Source organism: Bufo gargarizans, chromosome 2, assembly GCF_014858855.1.
Source record: "Bufo gargarizans isolate SCDJY-AF-19 chromosome 2, ASM1485885v1, whole genome shotgun sequence".
Classification (NCBI taxonomy): domain Eukaryota; kingdom Metazoa; phylum Chordata; class Amphibia; order Anura; family Bufonidae; genus Bufo; species Bufo gargarizans.
In genome coordinates this window covers 378,855,706-378,883,171 of record NC_058081.1, presented here as the reverse complement: position 1 = coordinate 378,883,171, position 27,466 = coordinate 378,855,706, and the positions used below count along the sequence as shown (strand labels likewise).

Genomic DNA, 27,466 nt, shown 5'->3' with positions numbered 1-27,466 from the left:
AGTGTGACCGCTCTTACAGTACAGACCTCCGCCGTGTGACCGCTCTTACAGTACAGACCTCCGCAGGTGACCGCTCTTACCGTACAGACCTCCGCAGTGTGACCGCTCTTACAGTACAGACCTCCGAGTGTGACCGCTCTTACCAGTAAGACCTCCACAGTGTGACGCTCTGAAGGTACGACCTCCGCAGTGTGAGCGCTCTTACAGTACAGACCTCGCAGTGTGACCGCTCTTACAGTTACAGACCTCCGCAGTGTGACGCTATTACAGTACAGACCTCCGCAGTGTGACCGCTCTTACAGTACAGACCTCCGCAGTGTGAGCGCTCTTACAGTACAGACCTCCGCAGTGTGACCGCTCTTACAGTACAGACCTCCGCAGTGTGACCGCTCTACAGTACAGACCTCCTCAGTGTGACCAGCTCTTACAGTACAGACCTCGCAGTGTGACCGCTCTTACAGTACAGGACCTCCGCAGTGTGGACCGCTCTTACAGTACAGACCTCCGCAGTGTGACCGCTCTTACAGTACAGACCTCCTGCAGTGTGACCGCTCTTACAGTACAGACCTCCTGCAGTGTGACCGCTCTTACAGTACAGACCTCCGCAGTGTGACCGCTCTTACAGTACAGACCTCCGCAGTGTGACCGCTCTTACAGTACAGACCTCCGCAGTGTGACCGCTCTTACAGTACAGACCTCCGCAGTGTGACCGCTCTTACAGTACAGACCTCCGCAGTGTGAGCGCTCTTACAGTACAGACCTCCGCAGTGTGAGCGCTCTTACAGTACAGACCTCCGCAGTGTGACCGCTCTTACAGTACAGACCTCCGCAGTGTGACCGCTCTTACAGTACAGACCTCCGCAGTGTGACCGCTCTTACAGTACAGACCTCCGCAGTGTGACCGCTCTTACAGTACAGACCTCCGCAGTGTGAGCGCTCTTACAGTACAGACCTCCGCAGTGTGAGCGCTCTTACAGTACAGACCTCCGCAGTGTGACCGCTCTTACAGTACAGACCTCCGCAGTGTGACCGCTCTTACAGTACAGACCTCCGCAGTGTGACCGCTCTTACAGTACAGACCTCCGCAGTGTGACCGCTCTTACAGTACAGACCTCCGCAGTGTGACCGCTCTTACAGTACAGACCTCCGCAGTGTGACCGCTCTTACAGTACAGACCTCCGCAGTGTGACCGCTCTTACAGTACAGACCTCCGCAGTGTGACCGCTCTTACAGTACAGACCTCCGCAGTGTGACCGCTCTTACAGTACAGACCTCCGCAGTGTGACCGCTCTTACAGTAGAGACCTCCGCAGGTGTGACCGCTCTTACAGTACAGACCTCCGCAGTGTGAGCGCTCTTACAGTACAGACCTCCGCAGTGTGACCGCTCTTACAGTACAGACCTCCGCAGTGTGACCGCTCTTACAGTACAGACCTCCGCAGTGTGACCGCTCTTACAGTACAGACCTCCGCAGTGTGAGCGCTCTTACAGTACAGACCTCCGCAGTGTGACCGCTCTTACAGTACAGACCTCCGCAGTGTGACCGCTCTTACAGTACAGACCTCCGCAGTGTGACCGCTCTTACAGTACAGACCTCCGCAGTGTGACGCTCTTACAGTACAGACCTCCGCAGTGTGACCGCTCTTACAGTACAGACCTCCGCAGTGTGAGCGCTCTTACAGTACAGACCTCCGCAGTGTGACCGCTCTTACAGTACAGACCTCCGCAGTGTGAGCCGCTCTTACAGTACAGACCTCCGCAGTGTGAGCCGCTCTTACAGTACAGACCTCCGCAGTGTGACCGCTCTTACAGTACAGACCTCCGCAGTGTGACCGCTCTTACAGTACAGACCTCCGCAGTGTGACCGCTCTTACAGTACAGGACCTCCGCAGTGTGACCGCTCTTACAGTACAGACCTCCGCAGTGTGACCGCTCTTACAGTACAGACCTCCGCAGTGTGACCGCTCTTACAGTACAGACCTCCGCAGTGTGAGCCGCTTCTTACAGTACAGACCTCCGCAGTGTGAGCGCTCTTACAGTACAGACCTCCGCAGTGTGAGCGCTCTTACAGTACAGACTCCGCAGTGTGAGCCGCTCTTACAGTACAGACCTCCGCAGTGTGACCGCTCTTACAGTACAGACCTCCGCAGTGTGACCGCTCTTACAGTACAGACCTCCGCAGTGTGACCGCTCTTACAGTACAGACCTCCGCAGTGTGACCGCTCTTACAGTACAGACCTCCGCAGTGTGAGCGCTCTTACAGTACAGACCTCCGCAGTGTGACCGCTCTTACAGTACAGACCTCCGCAGTGTGACCGCTCTTACAGTACATTAGAGACCTCCGCAGTGTGACCGCTCTTACAGTACAGACCTCCGCAGTGTGACCGCTCTTACAGTACAGACCTCCGCAGTGTGACCGCTCTTACAGTACAGACCTCCGCAGTGTGACCGCTCTTACAGTAGAGACCTCCGCAGTGTGACCGCTCTTACAGTACAGACCTCCTCAGTGTGACCGGCTCTTACATTAGAGACCTCCGCAGTGTGACCGCTCTTACAGTACAGTACCTCCGCAGTGTGACGCTCTTACAGTACAGACCTCCGCAGTGTGAGCGCTCTTACAGTACAGACCTCCGCAGTGTGACCGCTCTTACAGTACAGACCTCCGCAGTGTGACCGCTCTTACAGTACAGACCTCCGCAGTGTGACCGCTCTTACAGTACAGACCTCCGCAGTGTGACCGCTCTTACAGTACAGACCTCCGCAGTGTGACCGCTCTTACAGTACAGACCTCCAGTGTGACCGCTCTACAGGTAGACCCAGTGACCGCTCTTACAGTAGAGACCTCCGCAGTGTGACCACTCTTACAGTACAGACCTCTGCAGTGTGACCGCTCTTACAGTACAGACCTCTGCATTGTGAGCGCTCTTACAGTACAGACCTCCGCAGTGTGACCGCTCTTACAGTAGAGACCTCCGCAGTGTGACCGCTCTTACAGTACAGACCTCCGCAGTGTGACCGCTCTTACAGTAGAGACCTCCGCAGTGTGACCGCTCTTACAGTACAGACCGCCGCAGTGTGACCGCTCTTACAGCGCAGACCTCCGCAGTGTGAGCGCTCTTACAGTACAGACCTCCGCAGTGTGAGCGCTCTTACAGTACAGACCTCCACAGTGTGACCGCTCTTACAGTACAGACCTCCGCAGTATGACCGCTCTTACAGTAGAGACCTCCGCAGTGTGACCGCTCTTACAGTACAGACCTCCGCAGTGTGACCGCTCTTACAGTACAGACCTCCGCAGTGTGACCGCTCTTACAGTACAGACCTCCGCAGTGTGACCGCTCTTACAGTACAGACCTCTGCAGTGTGACCGCTCTTACAGTACAGACCTCCCAGTGTGACCGCTCTTACAGTAGAGACCTCCACAGTGTGACCGCTCTGACGGTACAGACCTCCGCAGTGTGAGCGCTCTTACAGTACAGACCTCCGCAGTGTGACCGCTCTTACAGTACAGACCTCCGCAGTGTGAGCGCTCTTACAGTACAGACCTCCGCAGTGTGACCGCTCTTACAGTACAGACCTCCGCAGTGTGAGCGCTCTTACAGTAGAGACCTCCGCAGTGTGACCGCTCTTACAGTACAGACCTCCGCAGTGTGACCGCTCTTACAGTACAGACCTCCGCAGTGTGAGCGCTCTTACGGTAGAGACCTCCGCAGTGTGACCGCTCTTACAGTACAGACCTCCGCAGTGTGACCGCCTTAAAGTACAGACCTCCGCAGTGTGACCGCTCTTACAGTACAGACCTCCGCAGTGTGAGCGCTCTTACAGTACAGACCTCCGCAGTGTGACCGCTCTTACAGTACAGACCTCCGCAGTGTGAGCGCTCTTACAGTAGCAGACCTCCGCAGTGTGACCGCTCTTACAGTACAGACCTCCGCAGTGTGACCGCTCTTACAGTACAGACCTCCGCAGTGTGACCGCTCTTACAGTACAGACCTCCGCAGTGTGACCGCTCTTACAGTACAGACCTCCGCAGTGTGACCGCTCTTACAGTACAGACCTCCGCAGTGTGAGCGCTCTTACAGTACAGACCTCCGCAGTGTGAGCGCTCTTACAGTACAGACCTCCGCAGTGTGAGCGCTCTTACAGTACAGACCTCCGCAGTGTGACCGCTCTTACAGTACAGACCTCCGCAGTGTGACCGCTCTTACAGTACAGACCTCCGCAGTGTGACCGCTCTTACAGTACAGACCTCCACAGTGTGACCGCTCTTACAGCACAGACCTCCGCAGTGTGAGCGCTCTTACAGTACAGACCTCCGCAGTGTGACCGCTCTTACACGTACAGACCTCGGCATTGTGAGCGCTCTTACAGTACGGACCTCCGCAGTGTGACCGCTCTTATCACTACAGACCTCCGCAGTGTGAGCGCTCTTACAGTACAGACCTCCGCAGTGTGACCGCTCTTATAGTACAGACCTCCGCAGTGTGACCGCTCTTACAGTACAGACCTCTACTGTGACCGCTCTTACAGTACAGACCTCCGCAGTGTGACCGCGCTTACATACCTTCAGTGTGACCCGCGCTTCAGTACGTACAGAACCTCCGCAGTGTGACCCGCTCTTACGTACAGACCTCCGCAGTGTGACCGTCTCTTACAGTACAGACCTCCGCAGTGTGACCGGCTCTTACAGTAAGACCTCCGCAGTGTGACCGCTCTACATTACAGACCTCCGCAGTGTGAGCGCTCTTACAGTACAGACCTCCGCAGTGTGACCGCTCTTACAGTACAGACCTCCGCAGTGTGACCGCTCTTACATTACAGACCTCCGCAGTGTGACGCTCTTACAGTAGAGACCTCCGCAGTGTGACCGCTCTTACAGTACAGACCTCTGCATTGTGAGCGCTCTTACAGTACGACCTCCGCAGTGTGAGCGCTCTTACAGTACAGACCTCCGCAGTGTGACCGCTCTTACATTAGAGACCCTGCAGTGTGAGCGCTCTTACAGTACAGACCTCCGCAGTGTGACCGCTCTTACAGTAGAGACCTCCGCAGTGTGACCGCTCTTACAGTACAGACCTCCGCAGTGTGAGCGCTCTTACAGTACAGCCCTCCGCAGTGTGACCGCCCTTACAGTACAGACCTCCGCAGTGTGAGCGCTCTTACAGTACAGACCTCCGCAGTGTGACCGCTCTTACAGTACAGACCTCCGCAGTGTGAGCGCTCTTACAGTACAGGCCTCCGCAGTGTGACCGCTCTTACAGTACAGTCCTCCGCAGTGTGACCGCTCTTACAGTACAGACCTCCGCGTGTGAGCGCTCTTACAGTACAGACCTCCGCGGTGTGAGCGCTCTTACAGTACAGACCTCCGCAGTGTGACCGCTCTTACAGTACAGACCTCCGCAGTGTGACCGCTCTTACAGTACAGACCTCTGCATTGTGACTGCTCCTCCTTCTATTAGACAGCCTGTCTTCTCTTGCTGTGCTGTCTCTTTCCTGTCTGAGGGTAGCTGCGGACATCTGATGTGTTATTTAGCAGTTTCCGCTGCCTGCGATGTTTGGGGTAGTGTTTCCAGCTTTAGCGGCAGCTGTCTGGCACTGGTTGTCATGTACTCGTCAGTCTTTTCATGCTCTGTCTCTGTTCACACGACGTGTATTCTCTTCTGCAGTTATTCGGGGCTGACTCGTAGATTTCCGCCGGTGAGGTGTCACAGGTTTGCGGTTTGTACTGCTCCGCGAGGATCTGCCCTGTTGTCAGTCAGTGTCGCCATCCTCGTGTTCTCCACCTGTAAGGACTGACCGGCCACTTACCTCCACTGTGGCACCAAAACTCCAGCATGGAACATTCCAGTACTGGAGATTAGAGGCCGGAGTCAGTCCCGCTGGATGGAGCGCGTGGTCCGATGTTAGTTTGGAAAATATGAGAAAATCCATGTGAATAAAGTGTCATTTGGCAACTTCATACCGGCAAACTGTATGTGTGTACATAGTGTGTGTATATGTGTGTACAAAGTGTGCGTGTATATGTGTGTACATAGTGTGTGTATATGTGTGTACATAGTGTGTGTGTATATGTGTGTACATAGTGTGTGTGTATATGTGTGTACATAGTGTGTGTGTATATGTGTGTACATAGTGTGTGTATATGTGTGTACATAGTGTGTGTATATGTGTGTACATAGTCGTGTGTATATGTGTGTACATAGTGTGTGTGTATATGTGTGTACATAGTGTGTGTGTATATGTGTGTACATAGTCGTGTGTATATGTGTGTACATAGATGTGTGTATATGTGTGTACATAGTATGTGTGTACATAGTCGTGTGTTTATGTGTGTACATAGTCGTGTGTATATGTGTGTACATAGATGTGTGTATATGTGTGTACATAGTGTGTGTATATGTGTGTACATAGTCGTGTGTATATGTGTGTACATAGATGTGTGTATATGTGTGTACATAGTCGTGTGTATATGTGTGTACATAGTGTGTGTGTATATGTGTGTACATAGTCGTGTGTATATGTGTGTACATAGATGTGTGTATATGTGTGTACATAGTGTGTGTGTACATAGATGTGTGTATATGTGTGTACATAGTGTGTGTGTATATGTGTGTACATAGTGTGTGTGTGTATATGTGTGTACATAGTGTGTGTGTATATGTGTGTACATAGTGTGTGTGTATATGTGTGTACATAGTGTGTGTGTATATGTGTGTACATAGTGTGTGTGTATATGTGTGTACATAGTGTGTGTGTATATGTGTGTACATAGTGTGTGTGTATATGTGTGTACATAGTGTGTGTGTATATGTGTGTACATAGATGTGTGTATATGTGTGTACATAGTATGTGTGTACATAGTCGTGTGTTTATGTGTGTACATAGTCGTGTGTATATGTGTGTACATAGATGTGTGTATATGGTGAACAGTCATGTTGATAGGTTCTTCTCTTGTTTCTGGGTTGGTCTGGAGGAGCTGCAGGTTTCGATGGTTTTCTTCTTCTTTTTCTGGTGTCCTCATACATTAGACATCTTCCCCTCCCCCACCATCAGCAGCAGCCTCTCCTGCATCCTCACACCCCCTCCTCGTTCTTCCATCTTCTTCCATTCCTGCTTCTGCTCTCAGATCAGTCAGTGTTTTCATCTGGTGAAGGGTCGGGGTCTATTTCATTAATGGATATCATATACTTCAGCATAGGAGCGGCGGTGTACTGGGGGGCTTTACAGGTCATTACCGACACTCTGCCCAGTATTCTCCAGTCCTTGGACTATGTGTCCCTCACATCCCATTACTTGCTCTGCTGCAACCCTTCAGACCACAACCTGCTCCAATAAGATGATAACCAGTAGCTAGCCATACACATTACTGAACCGAGGTCCAGCTGACAGTCATTCCCCCAAACCTTCCCACCCCACATTCATGCTGGGCTTGGCTGAGTGTATGTGTCTTCTCAAAGGGCAGAGGGAAATAAACTGCTGTCATACCCCTCTGTCCCCCTCCAAATTACTCTGTCCTCCTCCTGACTCTTCCGTACCCTCGAGACTCCTCTGTCTCCTTCTGTCCCCTCCAGACTCCTCTGTATTCCTCCAGATCCATCTGTCCTCTCCCAGAACCCTCTGTCCTCTTCCAGACCCCTCTGTCCTTCTCCAGACCCCTCTGTCCTCCTCCAGGTGCCTGTGTCCTTCTCCAGATCCCTCAGTTCTCCTTCAGAACCCTCAGTTCTCCTTCAGACCTCCCAGTCTGCATGAAGATGAACATGCAGGGTCAGCTGAGCCAGTGATACATGTATATGGTGGAATCAGTAGTTGGCCACCATTAGTTTGTGTTGCAGTCAGTTGCTTCTTAATCTGGTAGCAGCCCGAAGTCCTCCTCCTCTTCCAGACTCCTCAGCTGTCTTCCATGCTCATCTCTCATCTTCTTGGCCCTCAGTCCAGAACAGATGGATCTGGAGGAGGACAGAGGGGTCTGGAGGAATACAGAGGAGTCTGGACTCCTCTGTATTCCTCCAGACCCCTCTGTCCTCCTCCAGATCCATCTGTCCTCCTACAGACCCCTCTGTCCTCCCTCCAGACCCTTCCTTCGTCCTCAAGATCCCTCTGTCTTCTTCGAGACCCCTCTGCCCTCCTCCAGACCCATGTCCTCTTCCAGACCCCTCCGTTCTCCTTCAGACCTCAGTCCTCCTCCCTACCCCTCTGTCCTCCTCCAGACCCCTCTGTCCTCCTCCAGGTGCCTTTGTCCTTCTCCAAACTCCTCTGTCCTCTTCCAGACCCCTCAGTTCACCTCCAGACCCCTCTGTCCTCCTCCAGACCCTTCTGTACTTTTCCAGACTCCTCAGCTGTCCTCCAGGCTCATCTTTCCTCTGTCCTCTTTCAGACTCCTCTGTATTCTTCCAGACCGCTTTGTCCTCTTCAGGTCCTTCTGTCCTCCTCTCAGCCCCTCTGTCCTCCTCCACACTCCTGTGTCCTCTTACAGACTCTTCTATCCTCCTCCAGACTCCTCTATCGCCCCCCAGACCTCTCTGTCCTCTTCCAGACCCCCCTGTCCATCCCCAGACCCCTTTTTCTGTTTCCATACCCTTCTGTCCTCTTCCAGACCTCTCAGTCCTCCTTCAAAACCCCTCTGTCCTCTTCCAAACTCCTCAGCCCTCTTCCAGACTCTGTCCTCTTCCAGGAACCTCTATCCTCTTCTATGCTCCTCAGTCCTCTTCCAGACCCCTCTGTCTTCCTCCAGGCCCCTCTGTCATCCTTCAGACTCCTGTATCCTCCTCCAGTCCCCTCTATCCTCTTCCAGTCCCCTCTATCCTCTTCCAGACCCCTTTTTCCTCCTCCAGTGCCCTCTGTCCTCCTTTGGGCCCTCTGTCCTCCTTCAGGACCCTCTATTCTCCTGCACACCTCTCTTACCTCCTCCAGACCCCCATATCCTCTTCCAGCCCCCTCAGTCATCTTCCATGGGTTCGGTCAATGTTCTAATATGTGTGGTGTATTTGTGATTCTTTATTCTGGTGGTAATCTAAGGTCCTCCTCCAGGCTCCTCTGTCCTCCTGCAAGCCTCTCTGTCATCCTTCAGACTCCCGTATCCTCCTCCAGTCCCCTCTATCCTCTTCCAGACCCCTCTGTTCTCCACCAGTGCCGTCTGTCCTCCTTCAGGCCCCACTGTCCTCCTTCAGGACCCTCTATCCTCTTTCAGGTCCCTCTTTCCTCCTACACACCTCTCTTACCTTCTCCAGACCCCCATATCCTCTTTCTGGCTCCTCTGTCCTCTTCCAGGCTCCTCTGTCTTCTACTAGGCTCCTCAGTCCTCTTCCAGCCCCCTCTGTCCAGTCAATGATCTAATATGTGTGGTGCATTTGTGATTCTTCAATCTGGTGGTAGCCTAAGGTCCACCTACAGACCCCAATGTCCTCTTCCTGACCTCTTTGTCCTCTTCCAAACCACTCAGTCCTCCTCCAGACTTCTCTGTCCTCCCTCCAGACCCCTCCGTCCTCTTTTAGGCTCCTCTGTACTCTTCCAGACCCCTCTGTCCTCCTCCAGACCCCTCTTTCCTCCTCCAGACCGCTTTGTTCTCTTCCAAGCCCTTCAGTCCTCCTCCAGATTCCTCTGTCCTCTTCCAGGCTCATCTGTTATCTTCCAGGCCCCTCTGTCCTCTTTTAGGCTCCTCAGTCCTCTTCCAGACCCCTCTGTTCTTCTCCAGGCCACTCTGTCTTCCTCCAGGCCCCTTTGTCTTCCTCTAAGCCCTTCTGTCCTCCTCCAGACTCCTGTATCCTCCTTCAGGCCTCTCTGTCCTCCTCCACATCCCTCTATCCTCCTCCACACACATCTGTCGTCCTCCAAACCCCTCTGTCTTCTTCCAGATCCTTCTCTCCTCCTCCAGGGCCCTCTGTTCTCCAGGCTCTTCTGTCATTCTCCAGGCCATTCTGTCCTTCTCCATCCCCCTGTGTCCTCCTCCAGACCCCTCTATCTTCCTCCAGGCTCCTCTGTTCTCCTCCTCGCCCCTCTATCCTCCTCCAGACTTCTGTCTCCTCCTTCAGGCCCCTCTGTCCTCCTCCCCACCCCTCTGTCGTCCTCCAAACCCCTCTGTCTTCTTCCAGACCCCTCTTTCCTCCTCCAGGGCCCTCTGTTCTCGAGTCCCATATGTCCTTCTCCAGGGCCTTCTGTCCTTCTCCAGGCCCTTGTGTCCTCCTCCAGACCCCCTCAGTCCTCTTCCAAGCTCCTCTGTCCTCTTCTAAGCTCCTCAGTCCTCTTCCAAGCTCATCAGTCCTCTTCCAGTCCCCTCTGTCTTCCTCCATGGGGTCGGTCGATGATTTAATATGTGTGGTGTATTCGTGATTCTCTAACCTGCGTGCCACTGCCAGATGGGTCTGGAGGACAGAGAGCTTTCTGGAAGGGCTTTAATAGCTCCCCACATTGAGATGAACATGCATGGTCGGCTGAGCCAGTTGTGTGTGTATATGGTGGAGTCATGAGTAGGCCACCATTAGTTTGTGTTGCAGTTAGTTGCTCCTTAATCTGGTGGAAGTCCGAGGTCTCTCCTGTCCGCAGGCTGAATATCCGCCCCACCTTGGAGATCTCGGGGTGACTGATGTGGAACACTACCATAGAGATGCTAATAGGACCAACCGTGAACAGCTAATGAGCCCCTACATACCTCCTTTGCAGCCCCTCCTGTACACGTCTCTCTCCTTCCTCGGGTTAGTAGGCAGCCCCCTGCTCGATCCCCCTCCGTCTCCCGCACATCCACTAATTATAAGTTTGTTTCTGTAATTGTCGGATTGCAGACTATAAACAGAAGGACAAGTTTAATGAAGTAAATGTTCCTGTTATTATGATCAGGGAGAGCGGGGGGGATGGAGACGGCGGAGCGACGAGGTGGAGGGCGGCTGATGTACAGGTTCATCCCTGACTGCTCCGAGCCTCATTAGAAGAACGCCTCAGAATGTTCCCAGCACAGGAAAGTGTAAATCCTGTGACAAAGTGATGGCGATGACACTGATCAGGGTGACGACGTGTACGGTGCTCCCAGTGCACTGGACGGCTGGCGGCAGATCTTGCTCCCCGACCACTTCTCTCTTTGACGTTGACTCGTCCTCTTGTCTCATTCCAGGTTCTTCGATGTCCTACTTGAGGAGATCTAGCGGTAACTGTGCCCGGCTCAGAGATGGAACGTAACAGAGCGGTGGCCCCGACTCCCGTCCTGCAGATGTCTGCCACTCTTCCCTCCGCTACAGTCGCCTTGGTTTTATAAGGGGGTGCATATTGTTTTCTGAGAAGTTGGATGAGAGTGTGGTATCCCGATATGTGTGCCACGTCTCTCCTGGCGTGGTCGTCCACATCCATGACCCTGTCATACTGACCTTCTAGCTGAATTGGATTCTATTTTTTTGCCTTTTTTACTTCGTCTCAATTTTTTTTATCTTTTTTGGGTAAATTTTCATTTTTATTTTTTTTGCCTTTTTTTCTGAAAGTTTTCTTTCTCGGGCGAGAGTGTTTCTGCCGCCATCTTGCTGCATTCTCCCTCATGGCGCCAGATCTCCGGGCTCCGCTGATGCTGTGGCTCCTAGCCGCGTGTCCTGCGGCAGGGCAGAAAGTGGACGAGAAATATCCAGTAGTGAACACCAACTATGGGAAACTGCGTGGAGTGAAGAAGGATCTAAATAATGAGATCCTGGGTCCGGTTGTGCAGTATTTGGGTATCCCTTATGCCACCCCTCCTATCGGAGAGCGCAGGTTCCAGCCGCCTGAAGCCCCGGCGTCCTGGACCGAGATAAGGAACGCTACAACCTTTGCCCCCGTGTGTCCACAAAACCTACATGGAATGTTACCCGGGATCATGCTGCCTCTGTGGTTCACCGAGAACATGGATGTGGTGGCCGGATATGTACAAAACCAGAGCGAAGACTGCCTGTACCTCAACATCTACGTCCCCCTGGAAGACGGTGAGCACATATGTGTAGTCATGTGCACGTGATGTGACCGTGTAGCTCTACAGCTCTGCTATACCCACCGCTCACACACACTGCGGAGAGGAGTAAGTGCCGAGGAAACTGCCACATAAACATCATAATGTCCAGACACCATATCCGTAGAGGCAGGTGAACGGGTGACCAATGTAGAAAATGTGTGTGACCGCCACACACCTGAATATACATAGCGGGGTACACTACTATATACAGCCTGTGACAACCCCTTGCACATGATATACAGGCAGGTTGTCAGCGGTAATAGATGTTCCTGTAGTATAATAGTATAAGGTGTGTGGGTCTCATGTCTGATCACATGTCATTATATCAGTGATGTCATCAGCAGAGGGCGGGTCTGTGACAACCTCTCAGACATGATATACAGGCAGATTGTCAGCAGTGATAGCGTTAGTATGTGGTGTGGATGCAGTCCTGATGTCTGGGATTACGGGTATAATACAGTAAATGCTTTCATATCTGCGGCTGATAACAGAGAGCGGGGGTGTTGTTGGGTCATGTGACTTCTGGAGAAGGTTTTTTAATTACATTAAGTCCCCTGGGAGAGTTTTTTTGCTGCTGCTGTAGAATCGCTGGACATTTCAGGCAGTCAGCACATTCCCAGATTATTCCTTAGTATGAAGAGACAGCAGCTCTCTATATGACCAAAAGTATGTGCCCCCCTCCATGTGCCCATCCCTTCATTACTGACTCAGGCCTGCATATGGCGGGTCCGCAATACTTGAATGGGTCTGCAATCACAGAGATGCGGAACGAAAGCACGGATCGGAACCCCACGGAAGCACTGCGGAATAAGAGGTGTTCTGGTGAGGAGGTCTGCTGGTGAGGGGTGTTCTGGGGAGGAGGTCTGCTGCTGAGGAGGGTTTCTGGTGAGGAGGTCTGCTGGTGAGGGGTGTTCTGGGGAGGAGGTCTGCTGGTGAGGAGATCTGCTGCTGAAGAGGTTTGCTGGTGAGGGGTGTTCTGGAGAGGAGGTCTGCTGCTGAGGAGGTCTGCTGGTGTGGGGTGTTCTAGTGAGAACATCTCCTAGTGAGGAGGTCTGTTGGTGAGGAGTTCGGCTGGTGAGGGGTGTTCTGGTGAGGAGGTCTGCTGGTGAGGGGTGTTCTGGTAAGGAGGTCTGCTGGTGAGAAGATCTGCTGCTAAGCAGGTCTGCTGGTGAGGGGTGTTCTAATGAGAACATCTCCTAGTGAGGAAGTCTGCTGGTGAGGGGTTCTGCTAGTGGCATGTCTGCTGATGAAATGTCCTGGTCAGGAGATTTCCTAGTAAGGTGTCTGCTGGTGAGGAGGTCTTCTGGTGAGGAGGTCTGCTGGTTAGGAATTCTGCTGGTGAGGGGGTCTGCTGTTGAGAGGGTCTTTTTGTGAGGAGGTCTTCTGGTGGGGAGGTCTGCTGGTGAGGGGTGTTCTGGGGAGGAGGTCTGCTGGTGAGGAGATCTGCTGCTGAGAAGGTTTTCTGGTGAGGAGTGTTCTGGGGAGGAGGTCTGCTGGTGAGGAGATCTGCTGCTGATGTTTTCTGGTGAGGAGGTATGCTGGTGAGGGGTGTTCTGGAGAGGAGTTCTGCTGGTGAGGAGATCTGCTGCTGAGGAGGTCTGCTGGTGAGGGGTGTTCTGGTGAGAACATCTCCTAGTGAGGAGGTCTGCTGGTGAGAAGTTCAGCTGGTGAGGGGTGTTCTGGTAAGGAGGTCTGCTGGTGAGGGGTGTTCTTGTGAGGAGGTCTGCTGATGAGGAGATCTGCTGCTGAGCAGGTCTGCTGGTGAGAGGTGTTCTGGTGAGAACATCTCCTAGTGAGGAAGTCTGCTGGTGAGGAGTTCAGCTAGTGAGGGGTTCTGCTAGTGGAATGTCTGCTGATGAGATGTCCTGGTCAGGAGATTTCCTAGTGAGGTGTCTGCTGGTGAGAGGGTCTGCTGGTGAGGAGGTCTGCTGGTGAGGAGGTCTGCCGGTGAGGGGGTCTGCTGGTGAGAGGGTCTTTTTGTGAAGAGGTCTTCTGGTGAGGAGGTCTGCTGGTGAGGGGTGTTCTGGGGAGGAGGTCTGCTGCTGCGGAGGTTTTCTGGTGAGGAGGTCTGCTGGTGAGGGGTGTTCTGGGGAGGAGGTCTGCTGGTGAGAATATCTGCTGCTGAGGTTTGCTGGTGAGGGGTGTTCTGGAGAGGAGGTCTACTGGTGAGGAGATCTGCTGCTGAGGAGGTCTGCTGGTGAGGGGTGTTCTGGTGAGAACATCTCCTAGTGAGGAGGTCTGCTGGTGAGGGTTGTTCTGGTGAGAACATCTCCTAGTGAGGAAGTCTGCTGGTGAGGAGTTCAGCTAGTGAGGGGTTCTGCTAGTGGGATGTCTGCTGATGAGATGTCCTGGTCAGGAGATTTCCTAGTGAGGTGTCTGCTTGTGAGAAGGTCTTCTGGTAGAGAGGTCTGCTGGTGAGGAGGTCTACTGGTGAGGGGGTCTGCTGGTGAGGGGGTCTGCTGGTTTGAGGGTCTTTTTGTGAAGAGGTCTTCTGGTGAGGAGGTATGCTGGTGGAGGGTGTTCTGGGGAGGAGGTCTGCTGGTGAAGAGATCTGCTGCTGAGGAGGTTTTCTGGTGAGGAGGTCTGCTGGTGAGGGGTGTTCTGGTGAGGAGATCTGCTGCTGAGGAGGTCTGCTGGTGAGGGGTGTTCTGGTGAGGAGGTCTGCTGGTGAGGGGTGTTCTGGTAAGGAGGTCTGCTGGTGAGGAGTTCAGCTAGTGAGGGGTTTTGCTAGTGGGATGTCTGCTGATGAGATGTCCTGGTCAGGAGATTTCCTAGTGAGATGTCTGCTGGTGAGAGGGTCTTCTGGTGAGGAGGTCTGCTGGTGAGGAGCTCTGCTGGCGAGGGGGTCTGCTGGCGAGGGGGTCTGCTGGTGAGGGGGTCTGCTGGTGAGGGGGTCTGCTGGTGAGAGGGTCTTTTTGTGAGGAGGTCTTCTGGTGAGGAGGTCTGCTGGTGAGGGGTGTTCTGGGGAGGAGGTCTGCTGGTGAGGAGGTCTGCTGCTGAGGAGATTTTCTGGTGAGGAGGTCTGCTGGTGAGGGGTGTTCTGGGGAGGAGTTCTGCTGGTGAGGAGATCTGCTGCTGAGGAGGTCTGCTGGTGAGGGGTGTTCTGGTGAGAACATCTCCTAGTGAGGAGGTCTGCTGGTGAGGAGTTCAGCTGGTGAGGGGTGTTCTGGTAAGGAGGTCTGCTGGTGAGGGGTGGTCTTGTGAGGAGGTCTGCTGGTTAGGAGCTCTGCTGCTGAGCAGGTCTGCTGGTGAGGGGTGTTCTGGTAAGAACATCTTCTAGTGAGGAAGTCTGCTGGTGAGGAGTTCAGCTAGTGAGGGGTTTTGCTAGTGAGATGTCTGCTGATGAGATGTCCTGGGCAGGAGATTTCCTAGTGAGGTGTCTGCTGGTGAGGAGGTCTGCTGGTGAGAGGGTCTTTTTGTGAGGAGGTCTTCTAGTGAGGAGGTCTGCTGGTGAGGGGTGTTCTGGGTAGGAGGTCTGCTGGTGAGATCTGCTGCTGAGGAGGTTTTCTGGTGAGGAGCTCTGCTGGTGAGGGGTGTTCTGGGGAGGAGGTCTGCTGCTGAGGAGATCTTCTGCTGAGGTTTGCTGGTGAGGGGTGTTCTGGAGAGGAGGTCTGCTGGTGAGGAGATATGCTGCTGAGGAGGTCTGCTGGTGAGGGGTGTTCTGGTGAGAACATCTCCTAGTGAGGAGTTCAGCTGGTGAGGAGTTCAGCTGGTGAGGAGTTCAGCTGGTGAGGAGTTCAGCTAGTGAGGAGTTCAGCTGGTGAGGGGTGTTCTGGTAAGGAGGTCTGCTTGTGAGGAGATCAGCTGCTGAGCAGGTCTGCTGGTGAGGGGTGTTCTGGTGAGAACATCTCCTAGTGAAGAAGTCTGCTGGTGAGGATTTCAGCTGGTGAGGGGTTGTGCTGGTGAGGGGTTGTGCTGGTGAGGGGTTGTGCTGGTGAGAGGGTCTTTTTGTGAGGGGGTCTTCTGGTGAGGAGGTCTTCTGGTGAGGAGGTCTTCTGGTGAGGATGTCTTCTGGTGAGGATGTCTTCTGGTGAGGAGGTCTTCTGGTGAGGATGTCTTCTGGTGAGGATGTCTTCTGGTGAGGATGTCTTCTGGTGAGGATGTCTTCTGGTGAGGATGTCTTCTGGTGAGGATGTCTGCTGGTGAGGGAGTTTGCTGGTGAGGGAGTTTGCTGGTGAGAGGGTCTTTTGGTGAGGAGGTCTTCTGGTGAGGAGGTCTCCTGGTTAGGGGGTCTGCTGGTGAGGACGTCTCCTGGTTAGGGGATATGTTGGTGAGGAGGTCTCCTGGTGAGGAGGTCTGCTGGTGAAGAGGTCTGCTGGTGAGGAGGTCTCCTGGTGAGGGGGTCTGCAGGTGCAGTTTTTATTTCTGACCATTATCTGTCCTGTACAATAGAGTTGTGCCTTCTCCTTCCATTGCCCATTCCGGGTCTCCGCCATCATCCAGCCGAATGGTAAATGGGTTCAGGTGTCTGATGGTGAAGGATTTTCTGCCTTTCATGCACAGTGATCGCTTTTTATCCTGGAAGCTCCTGCCACTGAGGTTATGGACAGATTCTTTCCAGCTTCATGTTCCATTATCTGATGGTCCTCCGATGTCTTGTTTCTAGATGTCTACACTCCATAACGTGCCAGTGTAATTGAATGACTACAGTAAAGTTCACTGAGGTCTCCATTAGAGATGAGCGAATTTCTGGTTCTGAAATTCGTTTGTTCTTCATTTACTGGTAAAAGGTGAATTGCGTTATGGATTCTGTTACCACGGATCATAACGCAATTCTATGACGGAATGCATAACAGAATAGCTTAACGGAAACAGGAAACAGGACAGATCCAGTTTACAGCCCATAGACTTCTATTATGACAGAATGAATTCTGTTATGCATTCCATCAATTCACTTATGAGAGGAGAAGTCAGAAGTGGCTGTAGGATGTCTCAGTGGTCAGAACTATAAGAAGGGAAGTCAGGAGCGGCTGTAGGTTGTCTCAGTGGTCAGAACTATAAGAAGGGAAGTCTGGGGTGGCTGTAGGTCATCTCAGTGGTCAGGACTATAAGAAGAGAAGTCAGGAGCAGCTGTAGGTCATCTCAGTGGTCAGCACTATAAGAAGAGAAGTTGGGGACGGCTTTAGGTTTTCTCAGTGATAAGGACTATAAGAAGAGAAGTCAGAAGCGGCTGTAGGTTGTCACAGTGGTCAGAACTATAAGAAGAGAAGTCAGGAGCGGCTGTAGGTTGTCTCAGTGGTCAGAACTATAAGAAGAGAAGTCAGGAGCGGCTGTAGGTTGTCACAGTGGTCAGAACTATAAGAAGAGAAGTCAGGAGCGGCTGTAGGTTGTCTCAGTGGTCAGAACTATAAGAAGGGAGGTCAGGAGCAGCTGTAGGTAATCTCAGTGGTCAGGACCATAAGAAGAGAAGTCAGGAGCGGCTGTAGGTTGTCTCAATGGTCAGCACTATAAGAAGGGAGGTCAGGAGCGGCTGTAGGTCATCTCAGTGGTCAGGACTATAAGAAGAGAAGTTGGGAACGGCTGTAGGTCATCTCAGTGGTAAGGACTATAAAAAGAGAAGTTGGGGGTGGCTGTAGGTCATCTCAGTGGTAAGGACTATAGGAAGAGAAGTTGGGGCCGGCTGTAGGTCATCTCAGTGGGAAGGGCTGGCTTGCACCTAGACACCTGGTATATTTATATATAATACCGCCATAGGGCGTCACTTCTGCTGTACACAGGATGTGTTGTGATGGTCACACAGTCATCAACCACCTCACCAATGTCTCCAGAAACGTCCTCCTTTGTTTGCCTGCCATCTGCACCCATGTTATAGACGCTTTCTCTGTGAGATGTCTGTTAGTGTCAGCAGAAGACGAGCTTACAGGGACATGTAGCAGCTGTGACAGAGCCTGCTACCCCCATCATCTGCCGAATTATATCGCTCATATGTTTCCAGTCTGCGGAGTCATCGTGCTGCTCTGCGTGTCCACTGACCGCATTCAGCATCTCCTTTCATCTGGAAACATCTTTTAAGGGCCGGTCCTGCAGCAGGCGCTGACTTACTCCACATACTGCCAGTCACCAAATAATGATGAGGGGTTAAAGCCGCAGGAAAGTGTCTCCCAGTGAGTCTGCAGCAGCTGCTCTGGGAGTCGCAGGCGGAGGGAGCTCTTACTTTCCTTCAGATATTTCTTGATGAGTAATGAGGCTTCATGCATCTTCTCCTCAGACCCACTTGGATCCTTCGTCAGAAACTGTTCATACCAGGAAGGCGGTGGTGAACCTGAGACACCATTACTGTCCAAGGCATTTTACTGAACGAGCAATGTGGATGGCACCATTATTTATGTTCAGCTGTATTCAGCTGAAATCGCTGGAAGAAGGAGCCAAGTGAGAGAAGCAGGATGCCCTGCTATCCTCTAGACCAGTGTTCCTCAACTCCAGTTTTTAGGGCCCACCTACCGATCATGATTTGAGAATATCCCACAGAATGACCTGATGCACTGTTGCTAATTATATCACCTGCTCAATACTAAGGAAATCCTGAAAATATGACCGGTAGGTGGGCCCTGAGGACTGGAGTTGAGGAACCCTGCTCTAGATACCATTTTACCCGGTCTCCTCAGCTTCCGGGGACTCTGGGGTTAGTACCCTAAACACAGACAACCCCAGTTATCTTCAGTTCGCCATCTGGTAGTGCCTCCGGCCGCCGCTGCTGTAATATAGGGACGTGAAGCACTGAATACTAAATATTATCTCCAGGACTCTTACTGGAGGGGGGTGCTTGGCTCTGTTCTGCATGCCCTTAGAAGTCTAACATGATGTCTGCAGGAGAACACAGCAGTGTGGCCGTCATCCCTTGCTGGTGCAGAAGCTCCAAACACTAAAGTGGTGGCTTTACTAAACTCACATCACTTCAGGGATCACTCCATCACTTGTCATCACAGGTCACTTCAGAGACAATTCATCACTGATCATCACAGGTCACTTTAGTGATCACTTCATCTCTGGTCATTGCAGGTTATGTCAGAGATCACTACATCACTGGACATCACAGGTCACTTCAGGGATCAGTCCATCACTGGTTATCACAGGTCACTTCAGAGATCAGTTCATCTCTGCTCATTACAGGTTATTTGAGGGATCACTCCATCACTGGTCATCACAGGTCACTTCAGAGATCAGTTCATCTCTGCTCATTACAGGTCACTTCAAGCATCACTCCATCACTGGTCATCACAGGTCACTTCAAGGATTAGTTCATTACTGGTCATCACAGGTCACTTCAAGGATCAGTTCATCACTGGTCATCACAGGTCACTTCAGGGATCAGTCCATCACTGGTCATCACAGGTCACCTCAGGGATCAGTCCTTCACTGGTCATTACAGGTCACTTCAAGGATCAGTTCATCACAGGTCACTCCAGGAATCAGTCCATCATTGGTCTTCACAGGTCACCTCAGGGATCAATCCATCACTGGTCATCACAGGTCACTTCAAGGATTAGTTCATCACTGATCATCACAGGTAACTTCAGGGATCAGTCCATGATTGGTCATCACAGGTCACCTCAGGGATCAATCCATCACTGGTCATCACAGGTCACCTCAGGGATCAGTCCTTCACTGGTCATCACAGGTCATTATGTCATTTGATGATCAGTCCTTTACTGTTAATGACCTCTATACGTCTCCAGACTTCTACCTGTCTAGTATCCCATACTTTCTACATGGACATCTGGTCATACTCCATGGCTGGAGGTCCTTCAGCTCATGGCGTGTTTATCAGCTATCCAGACAAATCATGTATCTGAATGTCATGTGTGTTGGTCAGCTTGAGAAGTACTACAATACAGGATTCTTCTGAGAAGTGGCTTCATGTTCTTAGGGTTGATTCATGGCCAATAACAAGCACCAATTGATGATTCACAGGGTCCGATGACAAGTGAATGGGGGAATGACAATGGTTATTATGATTGTTTGACCCCACTCTGTATATTATCGGCAGCAACAAGGATTTTAGATGCCACATGAGTGTTTTGCTTATTCGTCAGGTGATGAGAGACACATATACATGGGACAGCTATCAAGAAGTAATGTTGGTAGAAACCAGAGCATCTTCTTGAGATCTCCTGGTGACCTGACCATGACTCCTCTGATTGTCTCCATCCACTTTGTCATGCTAGTCTTCTCAAGTGAGCTAAGTGATCTTATTGATTCCATCCATCATCTTGTTGGTCTTCTTTAGGGAACTGGATGGTCTGATTGTTGGTCTTCTTTAGGGAACTGGATGGTCTGATTGTCTCCATCAGCCTTCTTGTTGGTCTTCTTCAGTGAGCTTGATAATCTCATTGTCTCCATTAAACTTGCTGGTCTTCTCAAGTGAGCTGCATGGTCTGATTGTCTCCATCCTCTCTGACTTGATGGTCTTCTCCAGTTAGCTGAGTGGTTTGCTTGTCTTCATCCCTCATCTTGCTGGTCTTTTCAGTGGGTTTGGTGGTCTGATTGTCTCCATCAATCGTGTTGCTGGTTTTCCTCATTGAGATGGGTGGTCTGATTGTCTTGATCCATCGTCTTCCTGGTCTTCTCCAGTGAGGTGGGTGTTCTGATTATCTTCATCTATCGTCTTGCTAGTCTTCTCTATTGAGCTGGATGGTCTGATTGTCTCCATCCATCATCTTGCCGGTTTTCTCTATTGAGCTGGGTGGTCTGATTGTCTCCATCCAGCGTCTCACTTGACTTCTTTAGTGAACTGGGTGGTCCGATTGTCTCCATACAGCATCTTACTTGGCTTCTCCAGTGAGCCAGGTGGTCTGATTATCTCCCTCAAGCTTCTCCATTGAGCTGGATGGTCTGATTGAGCTGGTCCTTTTGATTGAAATGGATGGTCTCTTTTTCTCCATCCATCATCTTACTGGTCTTTTCCAGTGAGCTGAGTTGTCTGGTTACTCCATCCATCATCTTGCTGGTCTTCTCCAGTGAGGTGGGTGTTCTGATTGTCTCCATCCATAATCTTGCGGGTTTTAGCCATTGAGCTAGATGGTCTGATTGTCTCCATCAAGCGTCTTGCTTGTCTTCTTCAGTGAACTGGGTGGTCTGATTGTCTCCATCCAGCTTCATGCTGATCGTCTCCAGTGAGCCGGGCAGTCTGATTGTTTCCATCTATTGTCTTGATAGTGTTCTTCCATGATCTGGGTGGTCTGGTTTCTCCATCCATCGTATTTCTGGTCCTCTTCATTAAGCTGGGTGAACTCAGTGTCTACAGTCCATCTTTTTGGCTTGTTTTCTCCAGTGAGCTGAGTGGTCTGATTTTCTTTGTCCATCATATTGTTGGTCTTCTCCAGTGAACTAGGTGATCTGATTTTTTCCATCCCTTGTCTTGCTGGTCTTCTCCAGTGAGGTGAGTGGTCTGGTTTCTCGATCCATCGTTTTGCTGATCTTCTCCATTGAACTGGGTGGTCTGATTGTCTCCATCCATCATCTTGCTGGTGTTCTCCAGTGAGCTGTGTTGTCTCATTGTCCCCATCCATCCTCTTGTTGGTCTCCTCCAGTGAGATGGGTGGTCTGCTTGTCTCCATCCATAATCATCTTAGTCTACTCCATTAAGCTGGGTGGTCTGATTTCCTCTATCCACCATCTTCCTGGTCTTCTCCAGTGAGCCAGGTGGACTGATTGTCTCCATAAAGCTTCTCCATTGAGGTGGGTGGTCTGATTTTATCCATCCATCATCTGACTGGTCTTCACCAGTACGGTGGGTGGTCTGGTTTCTCCATCCATTTTCTTGCTGGTCTTTTCCATTGAAATGGGTGGTCTTATTGTCTCAATCCATCATCTCACTGGTCATCTCCAGCCAGACCTACGATGGAACAGTTTACATCAAAGCATCTTCATGTGTTAGAATAGCCCAAAATCCAAACCTAAATCGCATTGAGAATCTGGGACAAGATCTGAGAATTACTGTTCACAGATGCTCTCCATCCAATCTGACTGAGTGCAAGCTCTTCTGCAAAGAAGAATGGGCAAAAAAATTCAGCCTCTAGATGTGCAAAGCTGGTGGAAACCGACCCCAAAAGACTGGCAGCTGTAACGGCAGCAAATGGTGGTCCTACAAAGTATGGACTCCGGGGGCTGAATGCAAGTGCAGATTATTATTTATAAATCATTGTGATAACCTCGGCTCATCTTCTTCTCACAGACTTGGACTTTGTGTTGGTCGATCACATAAAATCCCAATCAAATACATTTAAGTTTTTGGGTGTGGAAAAGGTCAAAGGGTGTGAAGACTTTTTCAAAGTACTGTAGTGATATATCCTGCAGACTATTAAACCCCTCTCTAGAGAACTGCAGAACATCGCTCTGTCCTATCTAGCTACTGACAGATACAGTATCAGAAGTGATGATGGGAGTGATAGTACCTTTGTGTAACCCTTAAGTATCAGCAGTGATGATGGGGGTGATAATTCCGCTGTGTAACTCCTCAGTTATGAGCTGTGATGATGGGGGTGGTGGTGCCGCACTGTGGCCCCGCACTATCCATTGTGATGATGGAGGTGATATTTCTGCTTATTAACCCTTCCGTGGCCAGATTCTGGGGTCACCAGCCCTCGTCCAGTCTGAACCAGTGGGTCCTGCACTGAATTTAACCCCGTGTATCGGGAGCCATACTGAATGGAAAAGAAGGAGTTAATGCTGTGATGCATGAAGTGCACTCATGTGTTATGTTCCCCTGAGAGGTTTCCCAGAAGCCTCTGCTCACAAACATGTCTGACCAGTGGTCTGGAAATGTGTCCATCAGCAAAGACATGAAGAGCAGCCCAGGAGGACTACCCGCTCCTCTCTATGGGTCCGCAAAAAAAACACCGCACACGGGCGTCATCCATCTGTGCGGTGTCCGACCATCCAGACGTCAATCCAACCATCTATCAGTCCGTCCATCTGTCAATCCGTCCATCCATCTATCCATCCTTGCAGCCATCCATCTATCTGTCTGTCCATCCGTCCGTGTGGCCGTTCCGCCCATTATAGAACATATTGCAGACAATAATCATTTCTAGTAATGGGAGGGAGAAGTATTATATGGACTGTACTGCAGACAGTGTGCATGAGGCCGAAGTAATACCCACAGCGGCAGAAGTAGTAGTATCCATGGTAATTATAGCATTATTGCTATCAGTTATCAGTAGTGGGGGTATTACTAGTAGTACTATTATTACTATCAGTTATATTAGTGTAGTCGGGACATTTCTATTATTTCTACCAGTATATTATATTAGAATTTTTATATATACAGTGGAGGAAATAATTATTTGACCCCTCACTGATTTTGTAAGTTTGTCCAATGACAAAGAAATGAAAAGTCTCAGAACAGTATCATTTCAATGGTAGGTTTATTGTAACAGTGGCAGATAGCACATCAAAAGGAAAATCGAAAAAATAACTTTAAATAAAAGATAGCAACTGATTTGCATTTCATTGAGTGAAATAAGTATTTGAACCCCTACCAACCATTAAGAGTTCTGGCTCCCACAGAGTGGTTAGACACTTCTACTCAATTAGTCACCCTCATTAAGGACACCTGTCTTAACTAGTCACCTGTATAAAAGACACCTGTCCACAGAATCAATCAATCAAGCAGACTCCAAACTCTCCAACATGGGAAAGACCAAAGAGCTGTCCAAGGATGTCAGAGACAAAATTGTAGACCTGCACAAGGCTGGAATGGGCTACAAAACCATTAGCAAGAAGCTGGGAGAGAAGGTGACAACTGTTGGTGCGATTGTTCGAAAATGGAAGGAGCACAAAATGACCATCAATCGACCTCGCTCTGGGGCTCCACGCTAGATCTCACCTCGTGGGGTGTCAATGGTTCTGAGAAAGGTGAAAAAGCATCCTAGAACTACACGGGAGGAGTTAGTTAATGACCTCAAATTAGCAGGGACCACAGTCACCAAGAAAACCATTGGAAACACATTACACCGCAATGGATTAAAATCCTGCAGGGCTCGCAAGGTCCCCCTGCTCAGGAAGGCACATGTGCAGGCCCGTCTGAAGTTTGCCAATGAACACCTGAATGATTCAGAGAGTGACTGGGAGAAGGTGCTGTGGTCTGATGAGACCAAAATAGAGCTCTTTGGCATTAACTCAACTCGCTGTGTTTGGAGGAAGAAAAATGCTGCCTATGACCCCCAAAACACCGTCCCCACCGTCAAGCATGGGGGTGGAAACATTTTGCTTTGGGGGTGTTTTTCTGCTAAGGGCACAGGACAACTTATTCGCATAAACGGGAAAATGGACGGAGCCATGTATCGTGAAATCCTGAGCGACAACCTCCTTCCCTCTGCCAGGAAACTGAAAATGGGTCGTGGATGGGTGTTCCAGCACGACAATGACCCAAAACATACAGCAAAGGCAACAAAGGAGTGGCTCAAGAAGAAGCACATTAAGGTCATGGAGTGGCCTAGTCAGTCTCCGGACCTTAATCCAATCGAAAACCTATGGAGGGAGCTCAAGCTCAGAGTTGCACAGAGACAGCCTCGAAACCATAGGGATTTAGAGATGATCTGCAAAGAGGAGTGGACCAACATTCCTCCTAAAATGTGCGCAAACTTGGTCATCAATTACAAGAAACGTTTGACCTCTGTGCTTGCAAACAAGGGGTTTTCCACCAAGTATTAAGTCTTTTTTTGTTAGAGGGTTCAAATACTTATTTCACTCAATGAAATGCAAATCAGTTGCTATCTTTTATTTAAAGTTATTTTTTCGATTTTCCTTTTGATGTGCTATCTGCCACTGTTACAATAAACCTACCATTGAAATGATACTGTTCTGAGACTTTTCATTTCTTTGTCATTGGACAAACTTACAAAATCAGTGAGGGGTCAAATAATTATTTCCTCCACTGTATATATATATATATATATATATATATTTTTTCATATTGTTAATAAACCTTTTTTTTTTTACACTTTTTATTCGTTCCCTCAGGGAACTTGAACGAGCATTAATTAGATTAGCTTTCTCATAGACTATAATGCGTTACACTATGGGGGTCATTTATAAACTGATACACTCCAATTTTATGACCTGTCACAGATATTAGGGTATGAAAGGTTATTTGTGCTGCAATATGCAACTTATCTCCGCTCGTGCCAGGTCTGAAGAAGGGGGCGTGGTGTGGGTGCGGAAGGGAACGTGGTGTGGGTGGGGAAGGGGGCTTGGTGTGGGTGGGGAAGGGGGCTTGGTGTGGGTTCAGAGGGGGGCGTGGTGTGGGTGCGGAAGGGAACGTGGTGTGGGTGGGTAAGGGGGCTTGGTGTGGGTGGGGAAGGGGGCTTGTTGTGGGTGCAGAAGGGGGCGTGGTGTGGGTGGGGAAGGGAACGTGGTGTGGGTGGGTAAGGGGGCTTGGTGTGGGTGGGGAAGGGGGCTTGGTGTGGGTGCAGAAGGGGGCGTGGTGTGGGTGGGGAAGGGAACGTGGTGTGGGTGGGTAAGGGGGCTTGGTGTGGGTGGGGAAGGGGGCTTGGTGTGGGTGCAGAAGGGGGCGTGGTGTGGGTGGGGAAGGGGGCTTGGTGTGGGTGTGGAAGGGGGCGTGGTGTGGGTGGGGAAGGGGGCTTGGTGTGGGTTTGGAAAAGGGCTTGGTGTGGGTGCGGAAGGGGGCGTGGTGTGGGTGTGGAAGGGGGCGTGGTGTGGGTGCGGAAGGGGGCTTGGTGTGGGTGCGGAAGGGGGCGTGGCGTGGGTGCGGAAGGGGGCTTGGTGTGGGTGCGGAAGGGGGCTTGGTGTGGGTGCAGAAGGGGGCTTGGTGTGGTTTGGGAAGGGGGCTTGGTGTGGGTGGGGAAGGGCGCTTGGTGTGGGTGGGGAAGGGCGCTTGGTGTGGGTGGGGAACGGGGCGTGGTGTGGGTGCGGAAGGGGGCTTGGTGTGGTTTGGGAAGGGGGCTTGGTGTGGTTTGGGAAGGGGGCTTGGTGTGGTTTGGGAAGGGGGCTTGGTGTGGGTGGGGAAGGGCGCTTGGTGTGGGTGGGGAAGGGCGCTTGGTGTGGGTGGGGAACGGGGCGTGGTGTGGGTGCGGAAGGGGGCTTGGTGTGGTTTGGGAAGGGGGCTTGGTGTGGTTTGGGAAGGGGGCTTGGTGTGGGTGCGGAAGGGGGCTTGGTGTGGTTTGGGAAGGGGGCTTGGTGTGGGTGTGGAAGGGGGTGTGGTGTGGGTGCGGAAGTGGGCTTGGTGTGGTTTGGGAAGAGGGCGTGGTGTGGGTGCGGAAGGGGGCTTGGTGCGCTGAAGTTATGTAGAGGCCGACGCTTCTATATACTTTCAGCAGATCCACCGCCAGCTATGCGGTTTATTAGGACTGGCGTCTTAGTAAATGTGCCCCCATCAGTTTTAACATAAGAAGTAGTATTCTCCCTATTATTATCAGTAGTAATTAGGGATGAGCGAATCTCATATTTTGAAATTCGTTTTCGGTTAGTGTTGTGGTATTTACTGAATTGTGTTATGGATTTCTGTTACCACGGACCATAACACAATTCTGTGTCTTTGGAGCCATTCCGTTAATCGTTCTATCATAATAAAAGTCTATGGGCTGCAAAACGGATCCGTCCTGTTTCCGTTATGCTGGAATCCTCTTGTACATAACATAAACCAGTAGTAGTATTATTAATATTATTATGTTATATTTTTTTATATTATTATTATAATAAAATTATCAGTAGTAGTATTATTATTACTATTATCAGTTATATTATCAGTAGTAGTATTATTACCATCATCAGTTATATTATCAGTAGGAGTATTATTATTACTATTATCAGTTATATTATCAGTAGTAGTATTACTATTATCAGTTATATTACCAGTAGTAGTAGTATTACTATTTTTTATCAGTAGTATTATTACCATTATTATAAGTAAAATTATCAGTAGTATTATTACTATTATTATCAGTAGTAGTATTATTACTATTATCAGTTTTATAGGAGAGGCGACCAGGGTTTAAATTTAGTTAGGGCATCCAGCGTTACAACGTTAGGAGAGACGACCAGGGTTGCAACGTTAGGAAAGACAACCAGGGTTACAACGTTAGGAAAGACAACCAGGGTTACAACGTTAGGAAAGACAACCAGGGTTACAACGTTAGGAAAGACAACCAGGGTTACAACGTTAGGAAAGACAACCAGGGTTACAACGTTAGGAGAGACGACCAGGGTTACAACATTAGGAGAGACACCCAGAGTTACAACATTAGGAGAGACGACCAGGGTTACAACGTTAGGAAAGACAACCAGGGTTACAACGTTAGGAAAGACAACCAGGGTAACAACGTTAGGAGAGAGACAACCAGGGTTACAACGTTAGGAGAGAGATGACCAGGGTTACAACGTTAGGAGAGACGACCAGGGTTACAGCATTAGGAGAGACGACCAGGGTTACAACATTAGTGGAAACAACCAGAGTTACAACGTTAGGAGAGACGACCAGGGTTACAACGTTAAGAGAGATGACCAGGGTTACAACGTTAGGAGAGACGACCAGGGTTACAACGTTAGG

At 50.6% G+C, this 27,466-nt stretch overlaps 1 protein-coding gene across 3 annotated transcripts in view; it reads left to right on the top strand.

Annotated features, from left to right (window-relative positions):
• NLGN2 (neuroligin 2) overlaps positions 1-27,466 on the top strand; it is a 122,293-nt gene that overhangs the window by 25,228 nt on the left and 69,599 nt on the right. For 2 of the 3 annotated variants that reach the window (XM_044277620.1, XM_044277621.1), the window contains exon 2: positions 11,101-11,932. In XM_044277620.1, coding sequence (XP_044133555.1) covers positions 11,515-11,932 — 418 coding nt within the window. In that variant the 5' untranslated portion in view covers positions 11,101-11,514. Of the gene's footprint in view, positions 1-11,100; positions 11,933-12,767; positions 12,781-27,466 lie in introns of those variants that run through there. The other variant, XM_044277622.1, reaches the window with a different exon arrangement.